Source organism: Teleopsis dalmanni, chromosome 2 (assembly GCF_002237135.1).
Source record: "Teleopsis dalmanni isolate 2A chromosome 2, ASM223713v2, whole genome shotgun sequence".
NCBI lineage: Eukaryota > Metazoa > Arthropoda > Insecta > Diptera > Diopsidae > Teleopsis > Teleopsis dalmanni.
The window spans coordinates 5,618,962-5,638,771 of NC_051847.1; the positions used below are offsets into that span (position 1 = coordinate 5,618,962).

Consider the following 19,810-nt stretch of genomic DNA (forward strand, 5'->3'; position numbering starts at 1 on the left):
GCAAAGTGTATAAATGCAACACAAAATAAATAAAAATAAACGAAAATGAGAAAAAAATAACATAAAGAGGAGGATGAAGGCAGCCCGACAGGGTATATATTTAATATCTGGAATGCAATTAAAGTCAGAATGAAATGCGTCCGAGTGTGCGACGTGAGCTCCTCGACTATTTGCATTTAAAAACAAATAAAATTATAAATATTCTAGGATGCCAGAACCGTTGAGCTGAGGCTGCTCAAAGAGGAATAATATTGTCCTCGTGAATGAGCGGAAGCAGACAAATTTCCTTCATCAAATCCATTTAAAGTGACTTGAAATGCGTATAATAAGATAACTGGCATTTTAGGTATGATACAAGGACACGGCGATACTTTCTTCTGCGTAAGCATTTTATGTAGTAAGTGCTTTTGTTGAGAAATATTCACATTATTTAAATAATACCTCGGGATTATGATACACAAGTAGTCTCTAAAAAACATAATGTTTCCAGTTAAAACTCTCTGAATTTTTTCGCGTCAAATTCTTTTAAGGTGATTTGCATATATTTATATATTTCTTGGACAGTAGCATAATCTCAATTCATTAAACAATATATAAAGACTTATTCACAAAAAATCGCTATGGGAACTATGGGAACTTCCATTCCATATTACAAATGTGTGTCATAGCTTTATGTATTACATATAGCGAGTATAGAATTCCACATTATAGACGAGTTTTAATAACAGTAATCTATATATCACCCCACATTTATTCATCTTTTATCTTATATTTTTTAATATGAATCCATTATCCTTATAACAGTGATCGGATATCAAAGAAGTAAATATGTTTTATAAAAATTTAAAAACTTTTTTAATAGAAATCATACCTAAGTATATCTATTTGCGTAAAATACATTCTTTTGCTTTCAATATTCTTAAAACTTACCTGTCCATTCTTATACCACATACTGGCTGCAATATCCAGGTCCACTTCGCACATTAAACGTATTTCGGAATGCTGTTCAGCATAAACAACGGACATTTCTTCATCCTCATATGGATTAGGTGGTACCGGACGAAGAGGAAGAACGCGTGGTTCCAAAGGTTCGTCATGTGAGTAATCTTCGCTTTTATCATCAGCATTGGCCACAGCTGCCAGCTCATGATCATTGCCACTATCAAATTCCTCTCCATCATCAATAATAATCATTGGTTCGCTAACCTTGTGTATTTTTTCCACTGGCATAGTGACTGTGGACCTTGAGCGTTTAGTTTTAGGTGCCAAAACGCTAAAAGGACGTTGTGCAAACGCAAGCAGATGGACACCATCATGTGAGCTCAATTGAGAAATACTCTCATTATAGTAAGTAGTGGTATATTGCTGTTTCTGAAGAAAATGAGAGGGTGATGTAAAGCTGATCTGCTCCAACAGTGCAGTATTGTAAGCCGAGACTGGTTTTTTAGTTGTCTCAGACACAGTGAACTCTTCATTGCTTACACTGTCATTGTTAGCGTCGAGAGTGTTCAGTGCATGCAAACGTTCTGTAGCGCGCCTAATACGTGTATTCACAATAGTGCTATGCGGTTTATTGTGAATTTTGTGATGCTCGTGTGGTTGTCTATGGAGTTGTACTTCTTTGTGTAGGCTACGATGCGCTATATGCACTTTGGCATGTTCTGTTAGCACTTTTCTACTATTAACAATCTTCTTAGCTTTTGATTTGGCAGGACTTTTTGACTTTTGCGACTGTGCACTTTCCGCAGTCATCAAAGGCAATTGAAATGGTTTGCTGTATTTATTTGCAGAATGTTGGATTTGATCGGAATGTACAGTTGAGATAGGGTTGGCTGCAGGTGAGAGTGAGAGCTGAGCAGATTTATTTGTTTCTAAACAATTTTTGGCACATTTTTGTGTAAACACATTGAGTTCTTGCTGCTGTTTGAAGACGTTAGTGTTGGATTTCTTAAGCTTTGCAGCTTGTGATAAGATATTGTCATCTGTTGTTCGTAAGAAAGATTTTTCTTTGCTGTTGTTCAACACTGGTGTGCTCTGTATTGATAGGCTCCGCCATGTTGGAGCAGGATCGGCGGGTTTGTGTACATGATTTGAATTTTGCGGTTTGATATTTTGCTGTTTTGTGCTGATGGTGCCTGAAATAATTAAAAATAATAACATTATAAACTATTAATTATTAGTTTTGTTAGAATTTTATTAGAATATTTAATTTTTTTTCACTTTTACCACTCTAGGACTTATAGAATGATTTACTTATGATATTTAATAATAATTGATTTATATTATTAATAATTTATATTTCTAATTGTACTAAGTATATATTATATACTATCCTGCTGAGTACATTAGGTTAGATCATGTCAGCGAACCTAAGAATCCACTTAGGCCTATTAACCCATACTGTCACCGTATAAGAAACTCAGAGGTTTAAAAAATATCTTGAACGTCTGGCAAATCCTAAAATGCTCTTTAGAGAAAGATCTTGGCATTGGCAGAGACTCTCAAAAATGAAGGAAGAATGTTACACAAATATTTTCGGCAATATACAAAAAAAACAGAAAAGAGGTGCGTAATTAATAATAGTTGGGAGTGCTATATCCCAGACCTCAGGTGGTCTATTGTGCCAGAAGAATGAGAGCTATGCAAAAACATAAATTTGCTATAAATATTTTTAACTCTACTATTATCATCAATGACTTATTTGAGTTAATATCAGTCAGTAACTCTAGTTAACTTTGTAAGGGATTCTATTGTACCTAGTCACCCCACTACGAGTGTAAGATGATAAGATCTGTAGCAAGACTAAGATTCAGAACTTAATACTATCAATTATTTTACTAATAATTTTATTTTTTCATATAGTACATGAAGAAGTGAATAGAAACTTTTTCTCAAGTATCTTATGGAGTACTAATGCAGCTAGCTATGTTTTTCGCTTTACGAAGTAAAAATTTCTGGTATAAGCGTATATGTTTGTCAAGACATTCATAAGTGTACACAATAACAGTGTATACTGTGAATAAAGCTTTGTTCTATTCCGGATTATATAGTAATAAAGAAAGATAAAGATGATTATTTTCTATGAATCTATTTCTTTAACCGTATAAACAACAGTGGTGGAGAAAACGAAAGATGTAAATCTAAATAATATTGTAGATAGTCCACGAATCAACAGATTATTTTTCAATATTCGGAATAGTTCAAGGTTGAAATTTTCTTAGAAAGTTTTTTTACAGGATACGTGTATAAGGAATCGAAAAACGATGATTTGAAAATTTTTTCCCTACCTTTGAGGATTATAAAAGGCTATATATATAAATTTAAATATTTTTACAAATCAAGACTGTTTTATGACCTAATATTGAGTTTTCTCACCGTTTATTTTAGTATAAAAATCTTTGTCACAATCATGTTCTGTACAATATGATTCTTTTTTCTTTTTTGAGTGGTAAGTTGACAATATTTGATGTTAAATTCATTAACTCTACTCATATATTTTCCTGTGTTTCATTTGCTGTGCAAATTAACTCCGAAGTGAAGCGTTGACAGGCGCAGAAGCGGTAAAGCATAGAGTAATAAAGGTTTTTATTGCCGGGGTCCATTAAATACAATTCATCATGTCGGAGTTGACAATTAATTTTTGTTAAGCACATATATGCACACATAAGCTTAGTGCCATAAACCGTACGGAAGTTGACAGATAGGTTTGTGTACAAGCGGAAATGAGCCTCGAACGGAAGCTTTAAATACCTACGCTGTTAGCACTGAGTGAAGAGATAACAACAAAGCACCAACCAACCTAACAAGACAGATTTCGATATATGGATGTTTGTGTGCATATACAATGAAGTATTTTACTTCTACAAACGACAAAGGCACAAAAAGATTTCAATGCAGTATAGGAAAAACGTGGTGACAGTAATCCTGCAGTCGAAACTGAAGCAGATGCCTTCAACTGCCAGGTAATTGGTTGCAGTAGTTGAAGTAGCAGAATTAGTAAATGTAAGCCAGAGTACAACTCAATGTCCTTGCACTTCTCATACATGCAGACAAAATAATCATATAAAAAGTTTCAAGTAAAGGACTTGAAAGACTTGGAATAAAAGGTTAAAATGGGACTGTGTGTGGTGGCAACCAAATAGTGTTGCTTGGAGTATATGTCATATTTAACGTATGTATATAGAATATTATAATTAAAAAAAATTGTGTTTAGTTACAGCAATTGCAGTACATTTATATATGAGATTTGTTGGAATATTTGACCCTGAAACTGCTTTAGAACTTTTTCGTTTTTACGTCAAAGCGAACTGGGGAAGCTAAGCAAAAACTGCAGTTAAAGTACTAAGTAGTGCAGAAGGATTGCAGGATATGTTTAGTAAAATGACTTTAATTAGCAATTTTAAGTATGCCTTTCGGTGCTGGTCGTACTTTTGGTGCTGGTAGCGAGTGGTTGTGGTGGGAGTTACAATGAGCTGCCTTCAATTATGTAAATATGTTGACATCGTTCTAATTAAAATGCGCAGACATTGTGAGTTTGTGAATTCTGTGAGAATGCAGTATTGCAGTACTTAGTAAGAACTCTGAGAAATCAATATATTTTTTAGCAGTTAAATGAAGTTCTGTAAGTGATATTTGTTAAATGCTAACTATACTATATATATGCAAATATATGAAAAGTGATTCCAGCAATCATTACTATGATCACAAAAATATTTCTTTTAAGTAGCAAAACTAATTAATTCTTTTTAATTAAGACTAATGTTAATGTGGGTTTGAATGACAGATCTTAATTAATTCGTTAGTTTAAGAGATGAAAGCTATTTAGTTTCAAAATGTGTTTTTTTTACCACTAGCGATGATTCAACACACTTTATTTGTGGATCCTTTATATCCTTTATTTGAAAGGATTCTGCTCTTGAACATTAAAGAACCTTGAATAAGTTTATCCCCTCTGAAAAGTTAAAATGGTTTAGTGGTACGATTTGGTTTCACGCAAATAATACTTAAATGTACTTAGTGTTTTAAATAGCATTTATAGACAATTAAAGTATTTTTTCTGTATTTTTATAAACATTTCAGTTTAAATGTTGATAAAATGATGATGTTTGCTTTCCATCTCGTATCACTTACATCTTCAAAATTCTATCAGTAATTATTTATGTAATTAATTAATTAATTTCGAGTGCGTCTAATTAAAGCTTTAATTTCATGATAAAATAAAGTTTAATTGTCTGTCAGGTCATATTTCATTTTCAATCATCAACACCTAATTATGCAACCTCACACACATTGTTAGGCGCCATTGGTTGCATGTGCATACTCCACAGGATGTGCGTACAGGATGTGCATGCAAATTAACACAATAATTTTGCAACCATTTAAAATCGATTAAAAGGCTTTTACAGCAAATAAGCCCCTGCAATACAAATGAGTACGCATTAAACGTGAAATACGCAGATGTCCTAATGAAAATATACTGAAATAACAAATACAAACACTCATACACACAGACGTGCACATATATCAAAAATGCAACACCTATGGAAAAAGGATTTGTTTTTACTGCGGCTGTGATACTCATCTTGAACCATATTTGTGGCAACTTAAATGCTGTTTTAAGTGCAAAAATCCTTTTCGGAATGCAGGACACGATTGGGGGGAGGGGTGCGCAACACATTTTAACCACAAAAGCCATGGTTATGCAGCTGCATAAATAGAAATAAAGATAAGTCGAAGTGTGAGTGCATAACTGTGGGTTAGTGTTCGCTACACACTACAAGAACAAACTGTAGTATAATGAAATCAAAGGTAACCAAGAAGTCTGCCTCTCGGCTACGCTGCATGCACTGTTTATATGTATATATGTAAATACTCCACCATACTTATGTATACATAAGTAAGTAGTAGGGCTAGAACAAAGAATTATACTATTGCTGTTGGTTTACCTTAAGGACATTAACCTAATCAACGTGGCTGCAGTTGCCTTAATAACAAAAGGGTATTGCTATTACGACTGCCATAGCATCATCTCTCACAGCAAGGGGTTGGGACGTTATGCTGCATGCATAAGGAATTTGAATGGGTTCTAGACTTTTAGTGTGAGTTGTTCCAATGCATATTTATGCACACGTTATGTCTGCAAATGCAACTGTGCGTATAAGTGTGTTCACTTCATAATGAGTTGCTTAATGTATGCAACTCAACGTTTTAGCTGAAAGGAATGGCTTCAATCTTATTTTAAACTAACTGCTAATTGTTAGAAATATAATTTGGATAAGCGATTTATCAACCAAATCTTCGTCTAACGTATATAAAAGGTGTTCTATATTTTTATAAAATGTTTAGTTTAAGAAAATGTATTTAAAATTATTAATTTACGATGGATTCTATTTACGATTCTATTAATTTAGTTAAATGATAGAAGAATTCCAACCTTTCGTATTAGAGTACGTTGGGAACAAATTTTAGGGCTGCCAGCTGAATGAATTTTGAATAGAGATACTGCTAATTTAGATCGAGGAGTCATTGTCTTAATAAAACAATCAAAGTCTTTAATGCAAATATTCGGTTTGTTGCACACACACTTAAGTATATGGGAACTTAAACTGAACAAATATCTTCTGCCAGAGCATAAGTTTTCTCATGAAGAGTTTTAAATAGATTTTCTGTAAATGTGAACTAATAACGTCTAGAAGCCTGCTGCGATTACCGAGTAGCAGTTAAGAAATATCGCAGTTAAAATATATTTATCTCTCTCTTCTCTGATCACAACTTCGACAGTAATCGGTTGATTAATGAAACATATTAATTACCAAGAACAAATCAATATTAGTCAGGTGTTTTGTTTCTACATGGTTATTAACAGACTTTGTCATAGGAGTTATTTGGCACAAATCGTTTAACATTATAACGTATTCCATTTATATGGTTTGTTTAATGGTTGATATAAAAATGCCAAGATTGATTGTTAATAAAGTTTAATCAATAATATTAGTCGAGTGTATTTCCTGACCAGCTGATCAGCTCAATTAGAGAATAACAAATATCACTCCAAAATAAGTTCATAACGATTTGTTATAATTCTTTAGTGAGGTTATGCTATACCAACAATTCTAAGATTTCACTTAAGCCTATTTGCTCATTGTGTTGCCGTATACGAACTCAAAGATTTAAAAACTAACTTGAACCATTTAAAGGATCTTAAGAAAGGTATGCGGTATAAAGCATACCTTTCCTTACCTTAAGAAAGGTATAAGGCAGTAACATATGCAAGCATATGCAAGACACTTTCATCGTCCTATCAACAGTGACAGAAATGATAGGGAAATTCAATCTTCTAGCATAGTTTCCTAAACGGCTAAGATCCATTCATAAACCCACCACAAATCTGTTATTTCTATAAGGCATTTCAATGAGAGTACTGAATTTCTTCTTAACAAAGTGTGGCCAACTTGCATATAGATGTCTACAAATCGTTGAGTTTTCCCCTTTTCTACTATAAAGTTCAGCACAGAAAGAATCCAGCAACAGTTTGCAAGATGTCAACGATATGTCCCAATTTTTTAGGTGTTCCGAATGCAATAATCTTACTTGCAATTATTTGGTAGCTGATTGATAGTCATTTACCTAATCTAACTGGATGTACAGTGTCAGAAATAGCTTACTGTGCCAGAAGCTTCTGTTTTTGTCTACTCTGCTCGCAGTACTCTGCACTGTAGGGAGGTTCGTATCCTGTAATTTTTTATTCCACTCGATTGAATTCAAAGAGTTTCGGATGAAATAGGTTTAATTTAATTAAATAAAAATTCGTTTCAGCTTAGATATCCTTTTCATATTTATTTACAGCCAAATTAAGTCGGTAATAATTTTAAAAGAAAAATATGATACACTTTCCCAAATATGTAACGTAACTTCTTTAAAAAGTTGAGTTGTCATTTCCGGCCATTACCAAAATTAGATAAACGCAAAAATATTGCTTAACGTTTCATAAACTTCTAAGAGGACATGCCTCGGCCATTATTTACAATCCTCATGCCAAAATGGACTCTTATTTAAACATTTTATTTTATGCGGTCCAAAATTGAGAAGATTGCCATGGTATAAGTATGTGAATTACAGTAATGAAAGCACATCCCACAAAGGCAAGTAGAAAAGAATTCGAATAAACATGCAAAAAAAAACAAATTAATAGGGAAAAGTGAAGAGTGCGATAAAAGTTGCGCCTTTAAACATTTTTTATGAGACACGAACGTGCGATGTGACATTCCACAAGACCACAAATTAAACGTCCACCAATGCTAAAAGCGAAAAAAAACTAAAAATAATATCGAATGGAAAAAAACCAACTCTAAAAGAAAATGTCCTGCAGGACATTCTGCAAAGCAATACGCTGCCAGCTAGATATGAAAATTACTTGCATTTAAAATGGCGGCTGTTCAAACGGTTGTCGCCATTTTAACAAATAAAAGAAAAACTTCTTTAAATTGAGGGGAAGTAAGCACAAGGATTTGTGTGTATGCCTTTGAGTCGTCCTTACGAGTGTCTGAATTTGCGTGAACAAAGCAAAGAAAACTGATAAAAATGAGTAATGCGCGCCAAAATTTTCGGGGAAACAAAGAGGCCTCAATGCTAACGTGAGTAGTTTTTTTTTCTTTGGATATTGTTTTTTTGTTTTTTGGAAAATTTTTAGAATTTATGTTTTTTGTCTTATTTACCAAAAATTTATGGAAAATTTCTGCTTTGACCTATTTGGCCGCAACATTTAATTTCGGTACGATTTCATTTGGCTTCGCTTTTTCTGTGCTCTCTTGGTCATTAGCACATTTATTTATTTGTAATTGTGCATTTGGGATTGCGCGCCAAAAGGCATACTTCATTTTATATTTCAAGTAATTATTTTTTATTTACACGGCTTTTAGGTGCTTGTTTTTGTAAAAAATATTTTTTTGTTTTTATAAAAAATACTTTTTTCCATATTATTCCACTTTTTGTCTCTTAAACGCGACCGTAAAGTATTTTTAAATTTATTTTATGCGTTTTATGCCTGCGAGGCAATAATTTATTTTTTACGGATGTGTGCAATTAAACTGAAATTCGTTTCTCTTTTGGAACGATGTTGGGCATTGCGATTCACTGCGTTCCAACTCAGTTCGGTAGTTTGGCTATTATTTGAGTAAAATTATTGCTTACGCCCCGAAGAATGCAATTATTTTTTAAATAACTTCATTTTTATTTATACTAGTTCATTAAGACATATCTTTATTAATATATTATATTCGTTTTGAAGTACTTTCTCTAACTGGATGTTCGATTGCTTTGAAACAGATAAACTTCATCATACTAATGATATATAGGCATTGAGAAATTAATAATTACAATTCTCATCTTTATAAAATTAAATATAACTAGTCTTTTACATTTCTTTTTATAGAAATAATTTCTGTTGGCAATGAAATTTAATTATAGAACCGTTTAATGTAAACTGATCCTAATATTAATTTTATAACATTAAACATTTTATAACATTAAACAATTTTAAAACATTAATCAGTTGTAATGAACCTTTTATTCAGTTCGTTTACATCTGTGATAACCTCAGTCGTCGTCCAAGGTCCTCACAAGAAAATTTATTTTCCGAGACCCTGTCATATTCAAAAACGGGGTAAAAATAAACGTCAAAATCTATCTTGAAATCATTTTAGAGGGAGCACTGAAGTCCTGAGCAGATGAGTATTTCCGTCGCAGGCGTTGAACAAGACTCAGCACCATCGCTCAAAGCACACTTCAACCAAGAATGGCTGAAAAATAACGTTCAATTGTTTTATCAATACAGTGGTCACCGTGTTTACTTAACATCTTCAATAACATTTTTCAATCTGAGTTATTTTAAAAACTGAGGTTAGCATTAATACCAAAATATTGAAGCAAGCGCTAAGGTGAGAATGGGCGAAAATATCGCAAAGTCACTTGAGGACAGGGTGCGATAGCTTCATTGCCCATTTAAGGACTATAATACATGTTAGAGGTGGCAATATTAAACCAAAACAAATTAAAAAATTTAAATCTTTAATCTTTTATTAAATTTAACAAAAATAAACAAAATAAAGCATTTTACATTGTTGCAATTTTCCTCAGCCAATCTGTATAGTATAAACTAACAAACTGACACTATAAGCTCATCTTAGTCTATCAAATATTTTATTATTTACTGATATATTTTAATATTATAACTCATTACCGGTAAAGATATGTGGTTGACTTGCTGATATAGTATAATAAGATACTAATAATGAGATAATAAGATAGAAATGCAGGTTCAGTTACTTTCAAAATAAATATATTTTGCAAATGTTCTTATAGTTCCTGTGCAGAGAATTTTATTATATTGTGTAGTTAACCTAAGCTAACATCTTTTTATGTTATATATATAATTATAAATATATATAATTATATTTTTAAAGTTTAATTCTAAAACATTTAAAACAAAACTTTAATAAGTTGCTTAGTAAACTGTGCCAAATGTGAAAGTATTTCACATGCGAAAATATTTCACATTTTGCATAAGAATAATATTCATTTTCTTCTTCCACTTACACATTTTAATAACTTTACACATCCATCAACATCAGAGAATATCTGAGCACATGAATATGTGAGCAACATTACCAGGACGAACCTCAAACAAAACAATTAGTTACTTTGTTGTTGTAAGGCTTCAGTTGTTGCTCCTGATATTATCCTACTTTGACTGCTGTTTCGTTTGTGTTGTTGCAACTCTTGTTGCTTTTGTTGCTTTTGTTGTTTTACTTGTATTATTAAAATTGCAGAAAAGTATGCAACGTAAAAAGTCAACTTTTGACACACTTTTCATTTGACTGTAAAATTACTCACTTTGTTAACACATGCAAAAGTCATCCTCGCTTGCATCTACACACACACACACACACACACACACTCACACACACACACACATACACACACACTGTGTGTTAATATAAAATTAACCTTATGTAGAGACTTAGAGAGTAATTCAAACGTTTAGTCATTGAGCCATTCACTCATTTAGACATTTTAACATTTTCACATTTGCACATTTGCACATTAAAACATTTGCACAAATACTAAAAAGCATAAATTCAACCGCACGCAACCACTTAAATGCTCATATACATTTTAACAGTTTACAGAAATAAATTACAGTAATTTACAAAGATCACTCGAAAATTGTACATGCTCAACACCCTGAACACCCTTAACACCCTTAACAGCCTTAGTACCCTTAGTACCCTTAGCACTCTCAACACTCTGAACACGCTTAACTTAGCCCTCTTCTCCATGCATGCAAAACTGTTGCAATGTACAGGTGTGTGCGTGTACCAGCGAGTGCGGAAAAATGCTAAACTCATACATTTGCATACACGTGCATATTTAAGAAGTTGTGTGTGTGTGTGTGCGTGTGTGTGTGTGTGTTTACTCGTGTACACCTTTCCGCACTTGCTTAACTTTTTTCATATTGCCATGCATGGATGTGCTCGTTTAATATAAGCAAAAGCAATATGTCGTCATTTCCGTAACTCTAACAGCAAAAACAGGAAGTTTCCGTAACTGTAAAAACTCAAATGTGCTAAGGAAGCAAAAACCATAACCAAACGCAAAAGCAAAAGTAAAATGAAAATGAAAATGAAAATGAAAACGTCAACAGCTGATGTCAACATTATCATTATTATTATTGTTTGTATATGATAAGATAACATATATATGTGTGTGTGTGAGTGCGTGTGTATAGGAATTTCATTTCATTTCTGTTTGTTGAAGTGAATTTGTCATACAATCTGTCAATTTGTCGGAAGTTTTTATTTATTAAATATTTTTTTATTGTGCAAATGCGGTTTTTGTGTTGCTCGAAAATGAACTTGTGACCTTTGCTTTGTAGGCAAATATTTGTAACGGATTGAAAACGGAAGAGGGAATATGAAGTTCAATTGTGGATTACTGCAATTATTTTGCTATTATTTGCACTTAATTGTACACAAAATGTTTGTCCTTAATAATCCGTTACTAGGTTTCGGATTAAAGCACCACTCCTCTCTATAAGCATCTCCGCTGCATGCCTTCTTCAATTTCGTATGCCGCGTGCAGTTAGTGGTTCCTGAACTTGAACACTTGATGCGGTTTATTTTTATGCCTTCTGCCTCGAACAACTACTTCAAATATCTTTTTCGCTGAAGCATACTCATTCATTCTTACAACGTGACTAAGACAGTGCAGCCCCTGGACGTTACTTATTTGAACTATATCAATGTCGTGTAACGCTCGTACCCCGTGATCTCTTTGGATGTGGTAATTGTAGCTAAACATTTTATGAGAAACTATCATATTCTCTGGAAATTTCCATTGCTGGTTCATAATTCTGCAATAAGTGAACTATTGTGTCTTAGCTTTTTCTGTGGAGAGAGAACTCTACATCCCAATTGTCTACTGAGCTCATTGTAGTACCTATTGGCATTAGTGATTCTTTGTCTGACCTCCAGGCTGACATCGCTGTTGCTTGGTACGTTTGAAGAAGACCCCAAAAGCGATATACTATTAAAATTGGTGTGTTCATACTCGTATTTGCTTTAAATTTATGAAAAACAAGCAATGGACATCTAGTTATCTTTTTAAGTTTAGCTGATTATGATTTGGATGGCTTCTGATTTCTATGAGACTTTGTCATATGCTCTAACATATTATCAGAGAAATTAAGGATTCATAAAATCAAGTGCTTAAAGAATTTGTATATATTCTATCTGCAGTAATGAAATTATGAAGTGGCTCAAAGGGCATGTGAGTTTTTGTGAAAACATTTGAAATCAATTGAATATCTAAGTCATATAAGTCATATATATAAGTCATTATCATTCAAATAAGTCATATGTACAACAATTCCAACCTTTCCAACCAATTCCAACATCTATATAAAATATATTGAAAAAATTTATTGAAAATTTAAAGAAACAGACGCAAAATGCTGTCTTTAAGATATTTTCGTAACGGTCAATCAACCGATACCTTATTTCCCTATGTATAACATATAATTATTTAATTAAAATTTGTGTTTCAATAAATACCCCACATACGAGCAGTCTCAAAATTTCAAACAATACTATATTCTCCTTTACCTGTCGAAAACTATTCTAAAATGCTGTTGTCATCCACATGATTTACTGTCTTTTAAAAATCAAATTTGGTACTTTCAATATATGTAGTCAAACATTTTAAATATTCTGTGAAGTTACGAACAAAAAATAATTTAATAAAAAATTCTTTCATTTATATTAAAAATACCAAACCAATGCGAAATGATAATGAAATGAAAATTAAAAAAAAATTTGCTTATTATCTTCCAATTCATTAACTCTCAAATCAAGCCATGGCACATCCTTTCGATTCGATGTGCGATTGCCGTACAGTTCGTTGGACACTGCTTTTGAGTGGAATCGCTAGCTGGAAGGATTTTCCAAATTTATTAAAGTAAATCCAAAGGAAAAATCAAAAATTAAAATTTATGACAAACAGCACTTTTCTTCACTTAAACCAGACTTGAGCGAAGTGGATGTTTTCTGTGACTACATATCCTTTTTATAATTCGATAAATTAATAGAGAATAAGGGAAATGAATAACTCTACTTACTACTCACAGGCACTCAATCATTTTTACACCGATTTTCGTTGATTTTTCTTTTTTCATTTTTTTTTCTTGTGCTAATTTCATTGGAACGCGTCTGCCATTTTGTTTTTATTGCAAACTTCCTTTTTCTACGTAATTTATTTATTTCTCCAAAATTTTCCCTTTGCTCGGATATAAGCGCAAACAGTGCATATCAAGCGTAAATAATCACATACGCTGGTTAAATAATAAATACCAAAAGGTAAATCAACTGGTATTAATAGAAGGCAATGTCCTTAGTGGTTTTAACGCCAAGTATGAGTGGCTTCATGAAAGGATACTGATATGCGAGTGTAAGGGTACATGCATTTTTTTTGTTAACGAACTTGGGTGAAGGAATCACATTAGGCAGCAGCATAAAAATAAATATTAAATAATCATTTATTTTCGCATCAAATTCTCGGGCAAAAAGTAAACATATATGTACCCGTATGTACGCCGTATCAGAGGCTGCCTACGTATTAACACGTGTACAAATATCCGAAGATACATGTGGTCCTCGATGTATATCCGTTTTGCGTATATTCGAGTATACATGAGCACATCAGTTAGTGTTGAGTAAGCAATTTTTCTTATTTCCTTACGGTTGATTGCATTTCATTGTGTGTGTAAAAACTGTTTTGTTGATATATTTTTGAACTAAATTGGGTCACAATCAATTTATATTTTGTCTTGTTTTATTGATGACAATACTTTTTGCCATTTGCCAACAATGCTTTGTTGAAGAAGAAATAAAAAAATTAATTCGAATACTTTCGTACATATCAGAGGACAGATATGTATGTATGGAATATGGCTTAACAAAGGAAGTTCTGCTCTAAATGAGCGAAGCACAGGATATGGAGAAATGTTGACTATGTGTTGTCAATAAATCATTCGGAATTGAATTATCTTTATTAAAGTAGCATTAACTGTCATGGTAGAGTTCTTAAAGTACTTTAAGTAGCGGCTTAAAATCTTTGAAGTTCATAGAATGAACCATAGAATGAAAGAATCAATAAATATTATTTATGAGCAGGATATTACATTACTTCTGACATCAAAGTAGAGTACTAGTTATAAATTCTATTAAAATTTGTGTTTCATCCTTTACTATGTCAATAGTACAGACGACTATTGTATTCCTTTTTGTAAATTATAAATTATGCAACTGCAATAATCTGTTGCACATTATGTCACTTATGTCAATCAAGAGGACATTAAACAGCCAACATAAGAAACACTTTTGTATATGTTTTTATTGCTGTTCTGCAGGATCAGTAACATCAACGACAGCATCAACAACTTACGGAAGTGCACTTAGCATGAATGCAAAAAGCAAATAAATGCACTTTTCTCGTTGAATTTCTTTCAGTTTTTGCCTCACTTTTATTATCTATTTTTTTCCTTATTATTCGCTGACAAGTGACACAATTTAAGTTGCAGCGCAGAAGTGGAAATGAGTCTTTTTATTAGACAAGTGCTTGACTTCTACTAAGTACGTACTTTTTTCTCTTCATATTGGGGTTTTCATCCAATTTTTTAAAAATTGCGATAAAGTGGTTAATTTAAAATACAAATAAAGCAAATTAAAATAATCTTTCAGCTTGAAGAGTTCAATATTTAAGGTCAAGTTTAAAACAAATAGCACTATCTCAAATAAATATTTTTTGTGAAACCATCTGTTGGCAGGTACTAACTGATGGTTTCAGAATAGTTCCCCCAGTAAATGTTTGTACTACAGACATCCTTATTAGGTATCGAATAAGGAACTCATATTTAAATCAACCTTAGCGAAACATATAAGTCAATGAACCAAGCTTGTGATGATTCTTTACATAGTAACAGATTTCATGAGCGGTATAGATTGTCTATTGATTGCAACAATTCATCATAATTTAATCAAACAGTTGGACGAGAAGCATTATGGCTGTGTGTTTTATACACGTCAGCTACCAACCAAATAAAGCACATCATCATAAAGCCGGAAAAGTATAAAAACTTCACTCACAACATAGTGACGATTTTTAACAACTCCAAGACTATTGTTACCTAGCGTTTACTAAATGACGTCAAATCTTTAATTTAGAACTCAATTTTGAAATTTGCAAGCTTTCGGTACCCCGTGTTCATATTTTTCCAAAATCCCACAGAGGAAAGTAGGCATTAGTTGCAGAATAATGTGACTCCTCATCAATCGAAACTTGGAACCAATTTTTTATCAAGCAATCGCATTGGAACTGCTAATCTCTCAGTAAATTAACCTAATTTAGTATCGTTCAGTTTGTTCAGAAATCGAATTTGTCGATTAAAGAATTTTGAAAGGAATATTTTTAGATTGAAAGCCCATATCCCATTTCCTAGATCTTCTGAGACAATTTTTTACTAGTTTTATATTTTGCAAGTCACTGTTGTAGGTCACAAAAATATTACATTAAATTAACTAAATAATTAAGGCAGAACTTTCTGTTGTTCTTTTAAATAAACACTTCTGTCTACTCTGAAGAGTATGTTTTTGCCAACTAAAGTTAAGTGAAATGAAACGTTGAAGTTCAATTAGAGGTAAATGAACCCATCTATATAATCAATATAAACTTACTTAAGCATTTTTCCATATAGGAAATGAAAAAAATTCTTCGTAGTTCACAATTATTCATGGATGAAAATAATTAAAATATGATTTTTATTGGAAACAAGTGTACATACCAGACATGACCATAAAGTCGTACAAATAAAAAATACATAAAATCAAAACACTTACATACAGTAATTCATTTGCATCATAATCAAATCAATGCGATTCTTTATCTCTCGAGCATGGCCAATACAATCAAAACATAACTCATATCCGTCTGGACAGGATAACAACAACAGCGGGCTTGTTGCACTCATGTACCATAAAATTAATAATAATTTTTTTTATAAATTTTATATTGCACATTTCAATTGCTGCACAATTGCAAGTAAAATAAATGCCAAGTACAGTTTTTGTATCTGAGTCTGGAGTGTATCTGCAAGAGAGGAGCAGTTGCCTGCAGTTTTGCAATCAATGCAGTTTTTTTTGCCAATTGCGAACCTTGCAATGCAACGTGCTTTTATGGTTTAATATCATTATTTATAAATGCATGTTGGATATATGGAGGTTGTGTGGACAAGTGGTAGTTTGGTACCAGGTAAAGATGGTTATACATGAATATATTTGTTTAAATATAATAAAGTATTCCTTTGCAAAGCAATTGCAAAATAAAAATTTTTATTTACTTTTGCATTAATGCGCCTAAAAGTATGCAATTAAAATGTTTGAAATTTTCTTACATTCAACATATTGAATTTCAACTACAATACTTTGATTAAATAAATAAATGACATATTTTAATTAAACTATTTATGTACATAAATACCTGCGTTAATTGTGTATTCTGCGTTTATAGAATGAAAAACAACTGCATTGAATTCAACATTAGTATATCAAAGTAATACACCTTTTTTTTTGTACTGTGAGCAGATTGTAAATGTACAAAAATAATTCCAGAAGAAAATATATTTACTCATAGAAAGTATCTTTCTAGTTCAATTTCAATTTGTCAGTCATACTCCACAATTGTGGCGACTGCAAATAATCTTTTCTATTGCCATAAGATGTTCTTTACTCTTTAATTTAACATATAAAAAAGATTGCAACTGCAAGTACCTCGAGTTGATATAAAATCCTACTTAATGTACAATAAATTCGATTGGAATTGACAACTACACTTCGTTGCCATCTTACAATTCCAAAAAAGGTGAGAGGGGCAAAAGTGCGAATGTAAATATACAGCAGTGCTGTATACGTAAAAGTAATGTGACATCATATTCTTAGAACCTTAAAGTCGCACCACTCCACTAAGAAGACCGACTTGAAGTTGTTGCTTTCTATCAAGTTGATGACATTGAATTGTTGACTTGTTGCCAAGAGTTATTTTTCCTTTGTGGTAAAGCACAGTTTTGTTGTACTTTTCTACTTTAATCGGGAATATGAGAGAAACCTTGTGCAATTGACTTCCTAGATTTCATTTATTTGAAATATTTTACTCGTTTTAGTGGCCACCATGTCTGCGACTGCATCAAAGTCCAACAAAATTGTGCATTTGTCAAGTGATTTTGTGAAGAATCACTAGAGACAAACATATTTCCGTCATACATTACAATTGTGTGTTTTCTTAAGTGGAGCCACTCAATGTTGTTGTAAAAGGAAGGACGCGAATGTTGATTTCTTCTGAGATTTTACTTCTTTAAGCGTTTTCGAAACTTTACAAAATTTGCTCAAAGATTTTTAATTCCATAACATTAAAACTTATGGCTTATCTTAAACGAGGTAGTTTGCTAGCCAGCAAGTAGTTTATTCAATGAATTTATGTCAATCAAAAGCTAAGTTATCTAATTTACTAGTACTTTCGACTTACATTACGTAAGCAAAAATTACAATATTTTTCTATATAGTCTTGATTTGCTAAATACGTACATATAATATTGCTTATACAAATAATATAATAAAATTTCATAATATTGTTCCCATATTTGTTTAACTGCATTAGTTAAAGTTTTTTTTGCTGTAATTCTAACATTACAACGAAACTATATATTAAATAAATTACGTTAATTAAACCATTTGCAAAAACACTTCTCTTAGTTAAATTTCTATTTTAATTACAAATAATACTACAGTATATGAAATTGAAATATACTTTAAACTTATGTTAAACTGGTATCTGATAAGTTGTCACCTTCATATGAATTATGAACTAAAACAGTTGACGACTCATATGCTTCTTCGAAATTAACATAAGACTAAATAGGCTTTATATAGATAGTCTTCTCGTAATGAACTCTATGCAACACTGTATTTATGGTGTGTTTACTCTCCTGGCGCTATTTTTTTTCCGCACACTATAACATTTTTGGCGGCAATCTGCTTAGGCTTCGGATTAATTCCAACCTTTCAAAGAAGCAATAATCTCTGAACGGAAAAAGCCTGCCAATAGACACCTAACACCTTTCGTTTCTCCTGATACGAATTGGTATTTATATAGTAATATATACTATATCTGAAATATCTAACGTTTCTATCTGAAATTACGATAACCCCTGAAACGTGAAGATGACCTGCGCTGCAGATTTTTTTCGGCAAAGTAGCAAAACTTTTAAGTTACTTGGCCGTCAAAATTTCGCTTTAAGGCAGCTAACAAATAATGAAGAACTTTCAATAGACACCTAAGGCCTCAGACTAAGTACACAATACACTTGCAATTTCTATTTAATGGTCATGAAATGCTACAGTTGAGCAATTTGTAGAATTATTTGGTATACTTAATAGGACTACTTTTTAAAAGAAAATATGAAAGTAAACTAAATCGGGTTATTCGGAATTGATTTGCTTACATGGAACATGATAACTTATAATGTTAATTTTTTCTTGCCGAGAAACTTATATTTAAGTTTAATTTATATTTGCTTAAATTAATTTTTTAAACTGCCAATTATTTTAAAACAAATATTTAAACTGTTTTCATAAATGAAAATAATTTATCATAAATCCACTATAAACAAATACTTTTAATAACATGATATAATAATTTAAACTTAAATTTGTTATAATAATAGTTCAAAAATTATGTGATATATTAATTACTTTAAATACTTTAACTCGAAATGCCTTGCAGCCAAAAGTATTTTCACATTTCTGTCTGCAAAATGGAAATATATGATTTCATCGGATTTAAATCAACAATAAATGAAATTGAAATATTAATTTAATGTCAAAAAGAATTGATTTTGTTATTTTACTCATAAAACTAATAAATGTTTGGATATCAGTTAAATTTAATAATAGAATTCAAATACTGGGTGTTTCATTGTGGCACCTACACCGGATTACTTCAAATAATTTTATATTTACAGATCAATAATTCTTTAAAAGTAAGACGATTTCAAAATAAAAGAGTGGGAAGGACATTTATTAAACATACATTGACGTTTATGTCATACATTTTTTGTGTGTGTGTATTTCTACATTTGCATGAAGAAACACCCAGTATTCAAAATACTGGGTGTATCATTGTGGCACCTACACCGGATTACTTCAAA

The 19,810-nt window shown here is 31.9% G+C and overlaps 1 protein-coding gene across 1 annotated transcript in view; it reads right to left on the reverse strand.

Moving 5' to 3' along the window:
- LOC119684482 overlaps positions 1-19,810 on the reverse strand; it is a 147,321-nt gene that overhangs the window by 43,390 nt on the left and 84,121 nt on the right. The window contains exon 2 of the mRNA XM_038098527.1: positions 931-2,135. Coding sequence (XP_037954455.1) covers positions 931-2,135 — 1,205 coding nt within the window. The remainder of the gene's footprint in view (positions 1-930; positions 2,136-19,810) is intronic.